This window comes from Macaca fascicularis, chromosome 14 (assembly GCF_037993035.2).
Source record: "Macaca fascicularis isolate 582-1 chromosome 14, T2T-MFA8v1.1".
Lineage (NCBI taxonomy): Eukaryota > Metazoa > Chordata > Mammalia > Primates > Cercopithecidae > Macaca > Macaca fascicularis.
Window position 1 is genome coordinate 59,441,640 of NC_088388.1, and position 19,325 is coordinate 59,460,964.

The following is a 19,325-nucleotide window of genomic DNA, read 5'->3' on the forward strand; positions in this document are numbered from 1 at the left end:
CTTGGCAGGTGAGGAAATTAAGATTGAATCTAGTGGAGAAATGATTTGTGGTGTCAGGAAGTGAAAGTCTCAAAGCTGTTCTGCAGGGCAGAGATGGAGATTCTACATACCGATGTGGCTTCTGTTCCCCAAAGAAGACACCAGAATTTATGAGGCCCTCCATTTCTTGTCAAGTGCTGGGCTGTGCTGGAAGAAATCCTCATCCCTGCCCTCAGAGCTGAGCCTTAATAGGACACTTTGGATGAGACATGAGAATGAGAGATAGCAAGAATTATCTCGATATCCAGAGCAGGAAGTCCTCTCAGGGGAAGAGGCAGGAACCCCAGACAGGCTGAGAAAGAGAGACTGGCTGCAAGTTAGGCCTGAAAAAGTGGAGGGAACATGAAATGGGAAAGGCACTCTGAGACGAGGCTGCAGAAGTCCCTGAACACCAAGCACTGAGGGGTTAGGACTACTTGGAAAGCAAAAGAGCTCACTGAACTTCTTTGTTTTTTTTTTTGTTTTGTTTTTTTGTTTTTTGGTTTTTTTTAAAGATGGAGTCTCACTCTGTCGCCCAGGCTGCAGTGCAGTGGCGTAATCTCAGCTGACTGCAAGCTCCGCCTCCTGGGTTCGCGCCATTCTCCTGCCTCAGTGTCCTGAGTAGCTGGGACTATAGGAGCCTGCCACCATGCCCAGCTAATTTTTTATATTTTTAGTAGAGATGGGATTTCACCATATTAGCCAGGATAGTCTTGATCTCCTGACCTCAAGGAGCTCACTGAATTTCTTTGAGCTGGGAAGGGAATGATCAGGTTTGGTTTTATTAAGTTAGCTATCTGGCTTTAAGGGTGATTGTATCAGCAGGTGTGTGACAGATCGTTCCTTCATTTGTATGTTCAAGATTTTATTTACATATTGTAAGCCTGGCACTGTGCTAAGCCCAGAGAACAAAGAAAAGAGACAGTCCTATTCCCAGGGTAGTCACAGTCTAGATAGGGAGACACATCAGTAACTAATGCTGCAGCAGGTGGCATATAAATGCTGTAGAAGCCCAGAGGAAGGGCCTTGAAGGACTAATGAAACTTTGCCAAATGGATAATATGAAGTGTGCAGACGAGAGGCTCCAAGCCTAAGGAAAGAGCTGCTGAACAAATACCAGGACACGTTCAGGAGATTGTATTGTTCAGGCTGGCATCAGCTGTACTGATGAGAAAGAGTCAGGGGAGATGAGACAAGACAGTAGACAGGAGCCAGGTCACAAATTCAACTTTATCTTTAAAATCATAGGGAGCAAGTGAAGGACTCTAAGCAAATCTGATATGTCTTTTAGAAAGATTGCTTTGACTGCACTATGGAGTATGGCTGCAGGAGAGAGGACAGTGGGCAGGGAGTCCTCTTAGGAGGCTGGTGCTTGGTGTCCTTATGTCACCAAACTCCACCAGACTCCTGAACATCTCCACACAGCATAGATTTCCAGGCTAGCTCTGGGCCTGGCTGACCTCTTGTCCTCTGGCCAGACTGTGCATATTTGCTCGCCTGCTGCTGTGCAGCTCCACCACTCACTCTTCCATGTGTTTACTCTCCTTCTTGGCCAGGACCAATAGGCTATGGCTTCCAGACTTCTTCTCTCCTCACTAGTGCCTGAAGCAAGAGGGCAACTCTCCAGGTAGTTTCCTGGAGTTTTTACTATTAGCAACCATAGAGAATGAGGGGTAAAAATGACCATTTGGGGTTTACAACTGTTACAAGAAGTCTTAATGTTTGATTTATTCAATATAAATGTATTGAATGTTTACCATGTGCCAGTCACTGTATTAGAGACATGGAATACAGTCATGAAAGCATCACTCCCCTCATCTTAAGGAGTTTATAGAGGGGAGATTCATGTGCAAAGAAATAGTTTCATTCCAATAAAAACATTTCCATTTGGGGATATATATGAGGTACAGATAGGCAGTATGAGTGCTTTCCCGAAAGAAGGGACCCTTGAGTTGAGACTTAAAGAATGAGCAATTTATGAGAGTATCAGATGGGGTAAGGCTTCCAAGCAGCGGTGAGGTGCACAGAGGTGTGGGAGGGCCCAGCTTGTTCAAGGGCCTACTAGGGGTTCAGGATATCTGGAGTTAAGACCGGAGATGGGAGGGTGGCGGATGAGAGTGCAGGGAGGCTCAGTCAAGTCAGAGGGTTTGAGCTTTTTTCTATAGGGAATATTGAAAATTTTGAGTAGAGGAGCAATATTACCAGATTTGTTTTTGCAAGTGGTAGTCAATGTAGAGCAGTGGTTTATAACCATGGGAGACTTTGCCCCCCAGAAGGGATATTAGCAATATCTAGAGAAATTTCTGATTGTCACAACTGGTGGTATACTATTGGCATCTAGTGGGTAGAGGCTGAGAATGCTGCTAACCATCCTGTAATGCACTTGACAGCTCCCATAATAAAGCATTATCTGGTCCAAAAGGTCAATAGTGCCAATGTTGAGAAACCGTGGTGTAGAGTACAGATCAGAGGGTCAGACCTCCATAAGAAGGCAGTCAAAATAATGCAGGGGAGCAATAACTCAGGACAACTCAGGCCTAAGTCAGAACGGTGATAATGGTGATGGAGAGGAACAGACAAATAGAGTTAATGAGGACTTATTTAATCCCTAGTTGATTGATATACCGGGTGAGGAAAAGGGAAGAACTGATTTCTGGCTTTAGCAACTGTGTGGATGGAAGAATCATTAGAGCAGGTTTGGAATGATCATGAGTTTAGTTTTGGGCTGGTTGGATTTAGGGTGCCTGTGGGACATCCAAGTGGAGGTGCTGAGCAGCCATCTGGATGTACAAGTTTGGAAATCTCAGAGGAGTGGTCTAGAGTGAAAGTATAGACGATGGTTGAAGTAAAAGACAAGGCCCTGAGAGAGTGTGTGAAGTGAGAAGGGGCCAAGGAGAGATTCCAGGGAACAGTGTGTAAGAACAGGCAGATAAGGGGAGATGGAGGAAGACTGGCAGGGGTGGTGGGGGAAGCAGTGGGTGGAGAAGCAGGAAAAGTAGTGTCAAGAAGTCATAGCAGGAGAGATGGGCATGGTGATGCATCCCTGTAATCCAAGCCACTCGAGAGGCTGAGGCAGGAGGATTACTTGAGCCCAGTAGTTCCAGACCTGCCTGGACAACATAGTGAGAGCCTGTCTTACAAAATAAATAAAGGCCAGGCACAGTGGTTCACGCCTGTAATCTCAGCACTTTGGGAGGCCAAGGTGGAAGGACTGGCTGAGGCCAGGAGTTTGAGACCAGCCTGGGAAATATACTGAAAACTGTCTATGCAAAAAATAAAAAAACTAGCCAGGCATGGTGGTGCACACCTGTAGTCCTAGTTGTTCAGGAGGCTGAGGCAGGAGGATTGCTTGAGCCCAGGAGTTCAAAGTTGCAGTGAGCTAGGATCACACCACTGCACCCCAGACTGGGCAACAGAGAGCCTGTCTCAAAAATAAAATTAAATAAATAATTTATGTTTTAAAAAGTCAAAGCAGGAGGTACACCTGGGAAGGAGGTTGGGATGGGCATATGGAGTAAGTTTGGAGGCTGGTAGGAAGTTTAGAGAGTTCACAGATAAATGTTTTTCTTTTCTCCTTGAAATAGTGCATCTGAAGAGAGCAAGGGATGGAATGGGGGCAAGAGGACAGGGATGAAGTTTATTATGGCTTTGGGGCAGAAGGGGAGAGGGAGCTGACCAAGGTCAAACTGAGATGCTGAGCTGAGAATCTGCTGAAAAAGGAGACTGTATTTGCAGTGAAACCTCTGAGCAGGGGTTGTACAGGCCAGGAAATTCACTTCTGCCTTGTTCATTTCCAGTCAGTGGCCCTTGTGCCTTTTGGGTCACTTCCTGACAACTTCCCCGGACCACTGTTTATTGCTTTCTTCCTGCAGCGAGTCAGAGGGCAAAGGTCATTAACAGCTTCTGGAGATGGTGCCGCAGCTGTACTGCTGCCTGCCAGGATTGGTGCAGGGGAAGTCTGTCTCCTGGGATATCCGGGCCCACAGCCACAGTAGAGAGTTGGAGCAGAAGCTGTTTCCAGGGTTCAGCCATGGCAGGGTCTTGGTGTCTCTCAGGAGGGTAAACAATGCACAGGTCATTTCTGTCAAGGGTCTGGGCAACAATCAGAAGTCCTTGGCCAGTTTTCTCTCTAAGCACATTTTCTGGCTGAGAAAGGGGAACTCTCCAGCTTCCTGTTGCAGCGTATCATGACCCTGAGGTCCTTATATCCACAAAGAGCACTTTGTCACAGGCTACAGTTGTCAGTACCAGCTAACCCACTATTGAGGGCCTAATGTGTACCCAATGTATAAAACTTAGTGTGAAAGAAGGTTTTGTTACAAAGCAGGATGATCAGACTGTCGATTTACTCAGTGAAAAAAAATACGGGTAAAGCACCTACTGTGTACCTTGCACAGGACTAGGCAAAGAAGAGGGGACACCACTCACCCCAGCCTCTCCCTAGGTGACAGCCACAGATGCGGATAGTGGCCTATTTGGCCTCCTCTCCTATTCCTTGGGTGCTGGACTTGGGTCTTCCGGATCTCCCCCATTCCGCATTGATGCCCACAGCGGTGATGTGTGCACAACCCGGACCCTGGACCGTGACCAGGGGCCCTCAAGCTTTGACTTCACAGTGACAGCTGTGGATGGGGTGAGTCAGTAGACCATGGGTAGGTTGGGATGTTGGGGTAGGGCACTCACCGGGGCCAGACAAGGCTCACCTGACCTATGGCTGCATGTCCCACCAGGGAGGCCTCAAGTCCATGGTATATGTGAAGGTGTTTCTGTCAGACGAGAATGACAACCCTCCTCAGTTTTATCCACGGGAGTATGCTGCCAGTATAAGTGCCCAGAGTCCACCAGGCACAGCTGTGCTGAGGGTGCGTGCCCATGACCCTGACCAGGGGTCCCATGGGCGACTCTCCTACCATATCCTGGCTGGCAATAGCCCCCCACTTTTCGCATTGGATGAGCAATCAGGTGAGGATCCTCCCATTCCTGGGGCCTTCCCCCAGGTCTCCCTCCCCACCTGCCTAAATGATGTCCTACCCACCTCTTCCATAACCTTTCTGGCCCTATTAAGTTTCATTATATATCTCTGCTTCTATCTTTCCTCCCAGGGCTGTTGACAGTAGCCTGGCCCTTGGCCAGACGGGCCAACTCTGTGGTGCAGCTGGAGATCGGGGCTCAGGATGGAGGTGGCCTACAGGCAGAACCCAGTGCCCGAGTGAACATCAGCATTGTGCCTGGAACCCCCACACCACCCATATTTGAGCAACTACAGTATGTTTTTTCTGTGCCAGAGGATGTGGCACCAGGCACCAGTGTGGGCATAGTCCAGGCACACAACCCACCAGGTATCATTTAGCTTTATACCCACTTGGTGCCAGACCCAAATACCCCAGTATAACCCTCCAGCACCATCTGAAGGTACCTTAGAGTATCACAGCGCAGATAGCCCCTGAGTATAAAACACTCTGGTACCAATGCCCAGCACCTCCTTAGGCACGGTGCAGGCACACTGCTTCATGAGGCACAGGAATGTCACCTCAGTGCCAACCAACCTCTTTGCCAACCCCTGCCCCTCCTCCTATTTTGAAAGGCATGGGTGTGGGCACTGCCCATTCCTTCTTGGGATCAGAGTCTGGGTCCTGACTCAATAAGGGACTTTTTCCTGATCCCATTTTCGTCCTCCCTAGGTCGCTTGGCACCTGTGACCCTTTCCCTATCAGGTGGGGATCCCCGAGGACTCTTCTCCCTAGATGCGATTTCGGGGCTGTTGCAAACACTTCGCCCTCTGGACCGGGAGCTACTGGGACCGGTACTGGAGCTGGAGGTGCGAGCAGGCAGTGGAGTCCCCCCAGCTTTTGCTGTAGCTCGGGTGCGTGTGCTGCTGGATGATGTGAATGACAACTCCCCTGCCTTTCCTGCACCTGAAGACACGGTATTGCTACCACCAAACACTGCCCCAGGGACTCCCATCTATACACTGCGGGCTCTTGACCCCGACTCAGGTGTTAACAGTCGAGTCACCTTTACCCTGCTTGCTGGGGGTGGTGGAGCCTTCACCGTGGACCCCACCACAGGCCATGTACGGCTTATGAGGCCTCTGGGGCCCTCAGGAGGGCCAGCCCATGAGCTGGAGCTGGAGGCCCGGGATGGGGGCTCCCCACCACGCACCAGCCACTTTCGACTGCAGGTGGTGGTACAGGATGTGGGAACCCGTGGGCTGGCTCCCCAATTCGACAGCCCTACCTACCGTGTGGACCTGCCCTCAGGCACCATCCCTGGAACTCAGGTCCTGCAAGTGCAGGCCCAAGCACCAGATGGGGGCCCTGTCACGTATCACCTTGCAGCAGAGGGAGCAAGTAGCCCCTTTGGCCTGGAGCCACAGAGTGGGTGGCTATGGGTGCGGGCAGCGCTGGACCGTGAGGCCCAGGAGTTGTACATACTGAAGGTAATGGCAGTGTCTGGGTCCAAAGCTGAGTTGGGGCAGCAGACAGGCACAGCCACCGTGAGGGTCAGCATCCTCAACCAGAATGAACACAGTCCCCGCTTGTCTGAGGATCCCACCTTCCTGGCTGTGGCTGAGAACCAGCCCCCAGGGACCAACGTGGGCCGAGTCTTTGCCACTGACCGAGACTCGGGACCCAATGGACGTCTGACCTACAGCCTGCAACAGCTGTCTGAAGACAGCAAGGCCTTCCGCATCCACCCCCAGACTGGTGAGCACAGAGACCCAAATCCTGAGACCCCATAACCTTATCCCCAGCCTGGTGAACATCCAGACAGTATCCCCAACCCCCAGCTCCCATCTCACCCCTGAGAGTGAGGATTTAGCTCTGGCATTCCCTCCCCCACTCCCCAAAACCCAGCTTCTTAGGTGCAGGCCTCAGGCTCTGCATCCCTAAATATCTCATACATGATCCCCTTCTTGCACTCCCAGGAGAAGTGACCACACTCCAAACCCTGGACCGTGAGCAGCAGAGCACCTATCAGCTCCTGGTGCAGGTGCAGGATGGAGGGAGCCCATCCCACAGCACCACAGGCACTGTGCATGTTGCAGTGCTTGACCTCAACGACAACAGCCCCACCTTCCTGCAGGCTTCAGGAGCTGCTGCTGGCGGCCTCCCTATACAGGTATGTGAAGTGGCAGGACTTTGTCCTGAAAAGTGTGAGAGGGAGTGGGGATCTCCCCATAGAGCTGTAGACGTAGGTAAGAGACTGCCTCCTGGATCGGGTGTCGGAGCCCAAAAGAGGTTCTGCCTGCCCGCAGGTGAGGGAAGCTTTATCCTGAGTTGTCTGAAGAACAGGAAAGAGACAACTAGGTGAGTTGTGTTCCCGCAGGTACCAGACCGCGTGCCTCCAGGAACACTGGTGACAACTCTGCAAGCGAAGGATCCAGATGAGGGGGAGAATGGGACCATCTTGTACACGCTAACTGGTATGGGAGTGGAGAGAAGAGAATTGGTGGGTGGTGGCATGCCTTCATGGCCTGCCCAGCTCTGGGCCCCAAGCCCTCATCTTACTCTGCCTGTCCCCAGGTCCTGGCTCAGAACTTTTCTCTCTGAACCCTCACTCAGGGGAGCTGCTCACTGCAGCTCCCCTGATCCGAGCAGAGCGGCCCCACTATGTGCTGACACTGAGTGCTCACGACCAAGGCAGCCCTCCTCGAAGTGCCAGCCTCCAGCTGCTGGTGCAGGTATGGCTGCCCTTCCCACAGTCTGCCCACCTCCCCTTGGCTACCGCTGTAGGTCCCCTTCAGTAGCTCCAGCTTCATGGGAGTCCTTGGGCTCCAGTAGTAGTCAGGTTACTCTGACCACTCTTTCCTACCACCTGGGAAGCCAGCCCAGATCCCCTTTTACACCGGCCCTCACAATTCTGTTCTCCCTCCCCGGTCCACAAAAGGTGCTTCCCTCAACTCGCTTGGCCGAGCCGCCCCCAGACCTCGCAGAGCGGGACCCAGCGGCACCAGTGCCTGTCGTGCTGACGGTGACAGCAGCTGAGGGGCTGCAGCCTGGCTCTCTGTTGGGCTCGGTGGCACCTCCAGAGCCCGCGGGTTTGGGCGCACTCACCTACACACTGGTGGGCGGTGCCGATCCCGAGGGCACCTTCGCGCTGGATGCGGCCTCAGGGCGCTTGTACCTGGCGCGGCCCCTGGACTTCGAAGCAGGCCCGCCATGGCGCGCGCTCACGGTACGCGCTGAGGGGCCGGGAGGCGCGGGCGCGCGGCTGCTGCGAGTGCAGGTGCACGTGCAGGACGAGAATGAGCATGCGCCCGCCTTCGCGCGCGATCCGCTGGCGCTGGCGCTGCCCGAGAACCCGGAGCCCAGCGCAGCGCTGTACACTTTCCGCGCGTCGGACGCCGACGGCCCCGGCCCCAATAGCGACGTGCGCTACCGCCTGCTGCGCCAGGAGCCGCCCGTGCCGGCGCTTCGCCTGGACGCGCGCACCGGGGCGCTCAGCGCTCCGCGCGGCCTGGACCGAGAGACCACTCCTGCGCTGCTGCTGCTGGTGGAAGCCACCGACCGGCCAGCCAACGCCAGCCGCCGCCGTGCAACGCGCGTTTCTGCGCGCGTCTTCGTCACGGATGAGAATGACAACGCGCCTGTCTTCGCCTCGCCCTCACGCGTGCGCCTCCCAGAGGACCAGCCGCCTGGGCCCGCGGCGCTGCACGTGGTAGCCCGGGACCCGGACCTGGGCGAGGCCGCACGCGTGTCCTATCGGCTGGCATCTGGCGGGGACGGACACTTCCGGCTGCACTCAAGCACTGGTGAGGGTTAGGTTGAGGGTGAGGGCGAGGAAGGTGCTGATGTGGAGTGTTGAGGTCCCTACCAACCTGCCTTACCGCTCACCTAGGAGCACTGTCCGTGGTGCAGCCGTTGGACCGCGAACAACGAGCTGAGCACGTACTGACAGTGGTGGCCTCAGACCACGGCTCCCCGCCGCGCTCGGCCACTCAGGTCCTGACCGTCAGTGTCGCTGACGTCAACGACGAGGCGCCTACTTTCCAGCAGCAGGAGTACAGCGTCCTCTTGCGTGAGAACAGCGCGCCTGGCACATCTCTGCTCACCTTGCGAGCAACCGACCCCGACCTGGGTAAGACCTCGGGGGATGAATTATGAGTGGGATGGACTGGGGCAAGAAAGAGCGTTTTTACCCTCTGATCGCCCTCCATGCTGTCCCTCCTCAGGGGCCAACGGGCAAGTGACTTATGGAGGCGTCTCTAGCGGAAGCTTTTCTCTGGATCCTGACACTGGTGTTCTCACGACTCTTCGGGCCCTTGATCGAGAGGAGCAGGAGGAGATCAACCTGACAGGTACATGTTGACAGCACCCCAAAAGCCTGAGTGAGGTGTTGTAAACACCAGTATTATCTGGACAGAATACCCAAAGTACTACCTTCTAGAAGTTTTTGCCTAATGCCACAAAGCTCCTGTTTCGTTTTTGGACCCTTTTGGGGAGTCAAGAGTTTGGCAGGGTGCAAGGTGAACTGACTTCTAGACTGCCACAACTGTGACCATACAAATTCTAAAATGCATAATGTCACAGCTATGCCCTCCTGGCCTCCCTCAGATACTGCAGTCATTTAACAGAGAAGCATATTGATACTGAATATTGGAGAGGTCAAGTGACTTGCTGAAGCTCATGCAGCTTGGAAGTGGCAGGGCTGGGACTTGAACCCAGATCTTTTCATACCTCATTTAGTGCCTTTCCTGTTACACCACCACTAGTCCAAGATATATCTTGCATGCACCAAGCATGGGAGGTAGGACACATGTGTGTTTATGTATGCATGACACATGTGTGCCTGGGAGGTATGGAGAGATGGACATTTTCTGGTTTGTGTGCACCGAATGAACATATATGACCACTATGTGGTATGGATTTCTCCATGTGATGAAAGCAGACTAGACTTCATTGATTTTGCTTTCCCACAGTGTATGCCCAGGACAGGGGCTCACCTCCCCAGTTAACTCATGCCACCATTCGAGTGGCTGTGGAGGATGAGAATGACCATGCACCAACCTTTGGGAGTACCCATCTCTCTCTGGAGGTGCCTGAGGGCCAGGACCCCCAAACCCTTACCATGCTTCGGGCTTCTGATCCAGATGTGGGAGCCAATGGGCAGTTGCAGTACCGCATCCTAGGTGAGAACCTTCCCACTCCCACTAACTCAGCACCCACTTGCCTGGTTCTTGCTCCTCCTTGGCTGCTGTCAGCCTCAGTGCATGTGTCTGGGTCTCCTTTTCCCTCATGATATCGTCCACCTTTTCTTTCATGCTTATACCCAGTGTATCTGGGTATCTCTTTCCATGCCCTTTATCTCCCTGTGTGTCTCTGTTTCTATCTTCCTATTTCTTTTCTTTCTCATTTATTTCTCCCTGTAGAGCAGTCGTTCTCAAACTTTTTGGTCCCAGAAACCCTTAACACTCTTAATTTTTGAGAACCCTAAAGAGTTTTTATGTGGATTATATTAGTATTTACTGTATTAGGTAATAAAACTGAGATGATGTTAAAATATGATTGTGAAACAAGCCAATGAAGTATACAGCTTGCCGGTATTTCTGTGTAAGCACAAGGAAATACTAAGATTTCAAGTAACAGTTTGTTGGACATTAATTAATTTCAGAGATTAAAGCAGGTGTAACTGAAGATAGCCAGAGCAGACTGAATCTCTGAAGACACACACATTCATGCTCTGAACTTTCTATCTAGAAAATTCTAGAAAACACAGGAATACATAAGCACACATTGCATTAACCAAGACATTATATCATCACATGTCATAGAGCATCTGCAAATTCTACTGTACATCTGTGAGATAATGAGAATAAAAAGGCCATATAATGGCTTAGTAGTGCTATGAAATAATTTTGATCTTATGCATATGAAAAGGACCTGGGGGACTCCTGGGGTTCCCAGACCACACACAGATGATACCAGCTGCTTTATAGTATCTTCTGTTACTTTCCATTTCTGTTTTTCTGTTTTTCTTCCTTTCTTTCATAAGTTCAGTTGCTTTTGTGCACATGCTCACTCTCTCTGCTGTTGTCTGTAAATCACCCCCATCCTCATGACATATGTATATTTATATGTGCATGCCCTTCTCTGCAGATGGGGACCCATCAGGAGCCTTTGTCCTAGACCTTGCTTCTGGAGAGTTTGGCACCATGAGGCCACTAGACAGAGAGGTGGAGCCAGCTTTCCAGCTGAGGATAGAGGCCCGGGATGGAGGCCAGCCAGCTCTCAGTGCCATGCTGCTTTTGACAGTGACAGTGCTGGATGCCAATGACCATGCTCCAGCCTTTCCTGTGCCTGCCTACTCTGTGGAGGTGCCAGAGGATGTGCCTGCAGGGACCCTGCTGCTACAGCTACAGGCTCATGACCCTGATGCTGGAGCCAATGGCCGTGTAACTTACTACCTGGGTGCCGGTACAGCAGGAGCCTTCCTGCTGGAGCCTAGCTCTGGAGAACTGCGCACAGCTGCAGCCTTGGACAGAGAACAGTGTCCCAGCTACACCTTTGCTGTGAGTGCAGTGGATGGTGCAGCTGCTGGGCCCCTAAGCACCACAGTGTCTGTCACCATCACAGTGCGTGATGTCAATGACCATGCACCCACCTTCCCCACCAGTCCTCTACGCCTACGCCTGCCCCGCCCAGGCCCCAGCTTCAGTACCCCAACTCTGGCTCTGGCTACACTGAGAGCTGAAGATCGTGATGCTGGTGCCAATGCTTCCATTCTGTACCGACTGGCGGGCACACCACCTCCTGGCACTACTGTGGACTCTTACACTGGTGAAATCCGTGTGGCCCGCTCTCCTGTAGCTCTAGGCACCCGGGATCGTGTCCTATTCATTGTGGCCACTGATCTTGGCCGTCCAGCTCGCTCTGCCACTGGTGTGATCATTGTTGGACTGCAGGGGGAAGCTGAGCGTGGACCCCGCTTTCCCCGGACTAGCAGTGAGGCTATGATTCGTGAGAATGCACCCCCAGGTGGGTTTCCAGCCATTTCTCCCAGATTCGAACTCCCAAATGGGCTGGGGTTGCCCATTGAAAATGTCCCCCAAACTCTCCCAGTCTCACGCTCGCAGTCCAACAATACCATTCTTTCTGCAGGGACTCCTATTGTCTCCCCGAGGGCTGTCCATGCAGGAGGCACAAATGGACCCATCACCTACAGCATTCTCAGTGGAAATGAGAAAGGGACATTCTCCATCCAGCCTAGTACAGGTAAGGAATAGGAGCAGGGGCTCTGTGCGGGACAGGCTACTGGGGAAGCAGGTTCTTTGCATCAGAGGAGCCTTTGATGGGTGAAGGGCTATCCTTGAGTAACGGGTCTCAGAGAAGGAGGCTCCAGGGCAAGCAAAGGGAGCTGTCACTGATGCATTCTGCCTCCCCCAGGTGCCATCACAGTTCGCTCAGCAGAGGGGCTGGACTTCGAGGTGAGTCCACGACTGCGACTGGTGCTGCAGGCAGAGAGTGGAGGAGCCTTTGCCTTCACTGTGCTGACCCTGACCCTGCAAGATGCCAACGACAATGCTCCCCGTTTCCTGCGGCCCCATTACGTGGCCTTCCTTCCTGAGTCCCGGCCCTTGGAGGGGCCCCTGCTGCAGGTGCGGGGTGTGATGGAAAGATGGGGGAGCAGGGCTAGTCAGACTTGTCTGTGGCCAGACCAGTCACAGCAGCCTCCTACCCTCACCAGGTGGAGGCAGATGACCTGGATCAAGGCTCTGGAGGACAGATTTCCTACAGTCTGGCTGCATCCCAGCCGGCACGTGGATTGTTCCACGTAGACCCAGCCACAGGCACTATCACCACCACAGCCATCCTGGACCGTGAGATCTGGGCCGAAACACGGTAAGTCCTGGCCCTGTGGACCCAAGACCCTATCTTGGGCCTGTCCAGTTTAAAGCCCTGCCTTGAACCCACCTCAGTCCCTTGGCCACATCCTGAATTCCCCAGCCCTAAGGTCTGTCCTGAGTCCTCCTGGCCCTGCCCAGAGTTCCCCCTTATTGCCATGCCCCACCCGATGATTGTGCTTTGTACCCAGGTTGGTACTGATGGCCACAGACAGAGGGAGCCCAGCCCTGGTGGGCTCAGCTACCTTGACGGTGATGGTCATCGACACCAATGACAACCGCCCCACCATCCCCCAGCCCTGGGAGCTCCGAGTGTCAGAAGGTGAGACTGGGTAAAGTGGGTGGCATAAAGGGTGGCAGAAAGACATTTTTCTCCACCCTGCGGCTCAAGGTGGGGCTGTGTCCATGCCAAACACATTTGTCTCCTGTATTTCAGATGCGTTATTGGGCTCAGAGATTGCACAGGTAACAGGGAATGATGTGGACTCAGGACCGGTGCTGTGGTATGTGCTGAGCCCATCTGGGCCCCAGGATCCCTTCAGTGTTGGCCGCTATGGAGGCCGTGTCTCCCTCACGGGGCCCCTGGACTTTGAGCAGTGTGACCGCTACCAGCTGCAGCTGCTGGCGCATGATGGGCCTCATGAGGGCCGTGCCAACCTCACAGTGCTTGTGGAGGATGTCAATGATAATGCACCTGCCTTCTCACAGAGCCTCTACCAGGTATTGACACCCCTGGATCCACCTTCACCTGGGCCTGGGTTGTTCTTATTGGAGGCAAGTATCAGAGCTAGCAGTTGCTAAGGTGGGCTGGATGTTGGAGCTGATCTGGGAATGGGAAGGTCCCAAGTCCTGTGAACTACATCCTGGTTTTGCATCCTGTACCCACAAAGGGGAGAAGGTGGGCATTTCCCATTCGAATACTTAGGAGTAGGGGCTCCGAGTATTCCAAGTATTGGAATGGACGCCAAGCAGGGCTCAAGGAAGCAAGCTCAAGAACAGGCTGCATGGACAGCAGGGCAAATGGGAAGCCTGGCCATAAGCACTTCTCCTCACACTTCAGGTAATGCTGCTTGAGCACACACCCCCAGGCAGTGCCATTCTCTCCGTCTCTGCCACTGATCGGGACTCAGGTGCCAATGGTCACATCTCCTACCACCTGGCTTCCCCTGCTGATGGCTTCAGTGTTGACCCCAACAATGGTGCGTCTTTCCCAGGATCTGCCCCTTGCCTTTGACTGTGTTAGGCTATAATCTGACCTCATTCCTTGAATTTGTTACTCAAACTCTGTAACTCCTAGATGTCTGGCCCAGGGAGGACATTTCCTCCCCTCTGTCTTCATTGTAAGCCCCTTGTTGAGTGCATGTCTAGAAGCTGTTCCCTAAGCTGTGAAGCCTTGAGGCCATCCCCTTGTCTCCCAGCAGATAGGCCATTCCCTGAGTCTGACTTTCAAAACCATTTCCTAGATCCTGAAGGGTCACTCTTCTGTTCACTCACAGCCTTTGTTGAGTATGTTTCTTTCCCTTCCATTCTCATCTCAGGGACCCTGTTCACAATAGTGGGAACAGTGGCCTTGGGCCATGACGGGTCAGGAGCAGTGGATGTGGTGCTGGAAGCACGAGACCACGGGACTCCAGGCCGGGCAGCACGAGCCACAGTGCATGTACAACTGCAGGACCAGAACGACCATGCCCCGAGCTTCACATTGCCACACTACCGTGTGGCTGTGACTGAGGACCTACCCCCTGGCTCCACTCTGCTCACCCTGGAGGCTACAGATGCTGATGGAAGCCGCACCCATGCCGCCGTGGAGTACAGCATCATCAGTGGCAACTGGGGCCGAGTCTTCCAGCTGGAACCCAGGCTGGCTGAGGCTGGGGAGAGTGCTGGACCAGGCCCCCAGGCACTGGGCTGCCTGGTGTTGCTTGAACCTCTAGACTTTGAAAGCCTGACACAGTACAATCTAACAGTGGCTGCAGCTGACCGTGGGCAGCCACCCCAAAGTTCAGTCGTGCCAGTCACTGTCACTGTACTAGATGTCAATGACAACCCACCTGTCTTTACCCGAGCATCCTACCGTGTGGCAGTACCTGAGGACACACCTGTTGGAGCTGAGCTGCTGCATGTAGAGGCCTCTGACGCTGACCCTGGCCCTCACGGCCTCGTGCGTTTCACTGTCAGCTCAGGCGACCCATCAGGGCTCTTTGAACTGGATGAGAGCTCAGGTACCTTGCGACTGGCCCATGCCCTGGACTGTGAGACCCAGGCTCGACATCAGCTTGTAGTACAGGCTGCTGACCCTGCTGGTGCACACTTTGCTTTGGCACCAGTGACAATTGAGGTCCAGGATGTGAATGATCATGGCCCAGCCTTCCCACTGAACTTACTCAGCACCAGCCTGGCCGAGAATCAGCCTCCAGGCACTCTCGTAACCACTCTGCATGCAATCGACGGGGATGCTGGGGCTTTTGGGAAGCTCCGTTACAGCCTGTTGGAGGCTGGGCCAGGGCCTGAGGGCCGTGAGGCATTTGCACTGAACAGCTCAACAGGGGAGTTGCGTGCACGAGTGGCCTTTGACTACGAGCACACAGAAAGCTTCCGGCTGCTGGTGGGTGCTGCCGATGCTGGGAATCTCTCAGCCTCTGTCACTGTGTCGGTGCTGGTGACTGGAGAGGATGAGTATGACCCGGTATTTCTGGCACCAGCTTTCCACTTCCAAGTGCCCGAAGGTGCCCGGCGTGGCCACAGCTTGGGTCATGTGCAGGCCACAGACGAGGATGGGGGTGCTGATGGCCTGGTTCTGTATTCCCTTGCCACCTCTTCACCCTATTTTGGTATTAACCAGACTACAGGTGCCCTGTACCTGCGGGTGGACAGTCGAGCACCAGGCAGTGGAACAGCCACCACTGGGGGTGGGGGCCGGACCCGGCGGGAAGCACCACGGGAGCTGAGGCTGGAGGTGATAGCACGGGGGCCTCTGCCTGGTTCCCGGAGTGCCACAGTGCCTGTGACTGTGGATATCACCCACACCGCACTGGGCCTGGCACCTGACCTCAACCTGCTATTAGTAGGGGCTGTAGCAGCCTCCTTGGGAGTTGTGGTGGTGCTTGCACTGGCAGCCCTTGTCCTAGGACTTGTTCGGGCCCGTGGCCGCAAGGCTGAGGCAGCCCCTGGCCCAATGTCACAGGCAGCACCCCTAGCCAGTGGCTCACTGCAGAAAGTGGGCCGGGAGCCACCTAGTCCACCACCCTCTGAGCACCTCTATCACCAGACTCTTCCCAGCTATGGTGGGCCAGGAGCTGGAGGACCCTACCCCCGTGGTGGCTCCTTGGACCCTTCACATTCAAGTGGCCGAGGCTCAGCAGAGGCTGCAGAGGATGATGAGATCCGCATGATCAATGAGTTCCCCCGTGTGGCCAGTGTGGCCTCCTCTCTGGCTGCCCGTGGCCCTGACTCAGGCATCCAGCAGGATGCAGATGGACTGAGTGACACATCCTGTGAGCCACCTGCCCCTGACACCTGGTATAAGGGCCGAAAGGCAGGGCTGCTGCTGCCAGGTGCAGGAGCCACTCTCTATCGAGAGGAGGGGCCCCCAGCCACTGCCACAGCCTTCCTGGGGGGCTGTGGCCTGAGCCCTGCACCCACTGGGGACTATGGCTTCCCAGCAGATGGCAAGCCATGTGTGGCAGGTGCACTGACAGCCATTGTGGCCGGCGAGGAGGAGCTCCGTGGCAGCTATAACTGGGACTACCTGCTGAGCTGGTGCCCTCAGTTCCAACCACTGGCCAGTGTCTTCACAGAGATCGCTCGGCTCAAGGATGAAGCTCGGCCATGTCCCCCAGCTCCCCGTATCGACCCACCACCCCTCATCACTGCCGTGGCCCACCCAGGAGCCAAGTCTGTGCCCCCCAAGCCAGCAAACACAGCTGCAGCCCGGGCCATCTTCCCACCAGCTCCGCACCGCTCGCCCATCAGCCATGAAGGCTCCCTGTCCTCAGCTGCCATGTCCCCCAGCTTCTCACCCTCTCTGTCTCCTCTGGCTGCTCGCTCACCCGTTGTCTCACCATTTGGGGTGGCCCAGGGTCCCTCAGCCTCAGCACTCAGCACAGAGTCTGGCCTGGAGCCACCTGATGACACGGAGCTGCACATCTAGCTGTGGCCCAGGCTGGGCCCCGACCTGGGATGCGCATAGTGTCCCCAATGCAGGTCCCACTCTGAGCCTGCCCTGGGCAGCCTCGTACTATGACTGGCTACGGGGAGGCCACCACCAGGCCCCAGCTCTCCACCCTGAACTCCCCAGCCCCCTCAGAGCACTAGGACCATAGAAGTCCTGTTGGTCACTGACCTGTGACCAGATCCAATGTGGGGAGAAATATGAAGGAGGTAGCAGCCCTGGGTTCTCAGTGAGGGCTCCCTGCCCTGCACCAGCACCCTGAGATGGAGCTGAGACTTTATTTATTGGGGGTAGGGGGATGGAGGAGGTCCCTCCAACATGTTTGGACCCAGCTCCTTTGGGTTCCACTGACGCCCCTGCCCCTGCCCCTGCCCAGAACCAAGTGCCAATTCTCACTCTGGAGCCTTAATAAACTGCAATTTGTATCCAGTCTCCAGCTTTGTTCTATAGGGATGACTGGAAGACACCTGGCAGAGTATTGTGGATACCTCAGGAGGCACAGAGGGGTGGTGGGGTGGGGATGGCACTGGGAGCTCAGGAGCCTAGCCTGAGGCTGATGATCACATCTCTCTGCAGCTAATCTTTTCCTTCTAATATGGGCAAGAGGCCAGCAGGGCCTTGAGAGGGATCAGTTGGGTGTGAAAGGGGATCTTGGGGATGACCAGCTCTAGGCCCGAAATTCTTTTTTAAAAATAAGTCGGGGTGGGTACAAGAGCAGTCAAGGGGTTTATTTGTTTTTCTTGGGGCCACTAAATATCCACATTGTAATAATAGCTCAATTTGTTGAGCCTTTGTCATGTCAGGCTTTCTGCAGGTGGCTGTCTTGCTTCATCTCAGTGTAAATTTTCACAGTCATACAAAGGGATTTGGGAACCACTGGTGTAGACCATTCTTTGGGGGAGCCAGGCTGTGAGGGAAAGGCGATTGGCCAATATTTGAGAAGTTCATGGGACTGAGGAAATTAGAAAAAAAAAATAAAGTGGTCAAAGAGAAATGTTTCTGAGCATGATGCTAGTAAATACAGCTCTAGGATCCAAGCTTAGTGGGAAACTGGAGGGATCAATGGACAGGAGGAAGTCAGATTAATAGGAGTAAGGAAAAACAATAGCTTGAAAAAACAGAAGGTTATAGTCTAAGAAAGGATTCTATAATTATAATTTCAAAGGTAGAGCAGTTTTGAGAGATAGCAAGCCCAAGTGTAGCCATGGGACTGGTTTGCTTCAGTGAAGTGAAGGTAATGCTCCTTGGGTTTAATGAGATGAAGAAATGGAAGGTTAGGGTGTTGAATGGGTCTTTTACCTAGATAATTTGATCATCTAGGTCAAATGATCGCAGGAATTGGGATGGAGAGAAAAGTGAAGTGCCGTAATCTTCAGCGTGGGAATATGATCTATAGGTTATGGATGTCAGTGGCCTGTAGGAAAACAGCAAGAGTAGAGGGATCTATCTAAAAAGTATTGAGGTCAGAACAAGGGATTTTACATGAGTATAGGATTAATGGTTTTAGAAGTTAAAATGACACTGCTGACACCATCTTCCATATGGATTTTTTGGGGAAAAAAATACTTAAGAAGACTGGAAGGGAACTGAATCCTCAGGGTTTTAACTCTCATTGAAAATCTTCTTGTAATGACCCCAATTCGAAGCAGTAAACTCAGACCTTGTGGGCTTTGAGTTACCATTAGAAAGAAGCAAAGGTCTGTTTCCATTTTAGTCACCTGAGCCCACTAAACAAGATGCAAGATTCCTCCGTGGCTCTTGGAACAAAGTTGATTTCCTTGAAAACCTTGGGACCCGTAATAAACAGGACCCCAGCTGATTTTAGATCTCCTGGGAAGCGACTTAAAACTGGAAACGGATTTGAATAAAAGGATCCTGATCTTGCAAAAGCTCTACTCTGTTCATAAATGTAGTCCTAAAATGAACACAAAATTGATAATATGGAGACATAAAGGAGGAAAAAATTTTTTCACTGCAATATTTTCAAGGCAGATCACTTTTATGTAAGTCTCCATATTGTAAATGCAGAAACCTAGGCTCTGAGAGGTTATTTTGCTGATATCATATAGCTAGGAAGAACCCCGGTCTGTGGGTCTCTAGAGCCTACTCACTTGTGGTGATTCCCAGGGGACCAAGCTCAGGCTGCAGGTGGGGAGCACTGGGCTTACTCAGCGCTTGACTGGCCAGAGGGGAGAATCCGAGTGGCGGCACCACCCTTGCCTAGCATTCAGGACCACCCACGCAAGGGAGGAGCCAGCACCGTCACTAGTTACTAGGCAGAGGGTTGGTGGT

The 19,325-nt window shown here is 53.4% G+C and overlaps 1 protein-coding gene across 2 annotated transcripts in view; it reads left to right on the forward strand.

The window, feature by feature from the left end:
• DCHS1 (dachsous cadherin-related 1) overlaps window positions 1-17,462 on the forward strand; it is a 33,703-nt gene extending 16,241 nt beyond the window's left edge. For both annotated transcript variants that reach the window (XM_045371426.2, XM_005578773.5), the window contains exons 3-21: window positions 4,463-4,651; window positions 4,749-4,980; window positions 5,121-5,357; window positions 5,700-6,725; window positions 6,947-7,140; window positions 7,348-7,444; window positions 7,545-7,702; window positions 7,909-8,773; window positions 8,860-9,099; window positions 9,194-9,319; window positions 9,941-10,150; window positions 11,118-11,996; window positions 12,120-12,233; window positions 12,405-12,616; window positions 12,706-12,860; window positions 13,054-13,184; window positions 13,299-13,582; window positions 13,923-14,061; window positions 14,401-17,462. In XM_045371426.2, the coding sequence (XP_045227361.2) occupies window positions 4,463-4,651; window positions 4,749-4,980; window positions 5,121-5,357; window positions 5,700-6,725; window positions 6,947-7,140; window positions 7,348-7,444; window positions 7,545-7,702; window positions 7,909-8,773; window positions 8,860-9,099; window positions 9,194-9,319; window positions 9,941-10,150; window positions 11,118-11,996; window positions 12,120-12,233; window positions 12,405-12,616; window positions 12,706-12,860; window positions 13,054-13,184; window positions 13,299-13,582; window positions 13,923-14,061; window positions 14,401-17,012 (8,100 nt within the window). In that variant the 3' untranslated portion in view covers window positions 17,013-17,462. The remainder of the gene's footprint in view (window positions 1-4,462; window positions 4,652-4,748; window positions 4,981-5,120; window positions 5,358-5,699; window positions 6,726-6,946; window positions 7,141-7,347; window positions 7,445-7,544; window positions 7,703-7,908; window positions 8,774-8,859; window positions 9,100-9,193; window positions 9,320-9,940; window positions 10,151-11,117; window positions 11,997-12,119; window positions 12,234-12,404; window positions 12,617-12,705; window positions 12,861-13,053; window positions 13,185-13,298; window positions 13,583-13,922; window positions 14,062-14,400) is intronic.
• The last annotated feature ends 1,863 nt before the right edge of the window (window positions 17,463-19,325 follow it).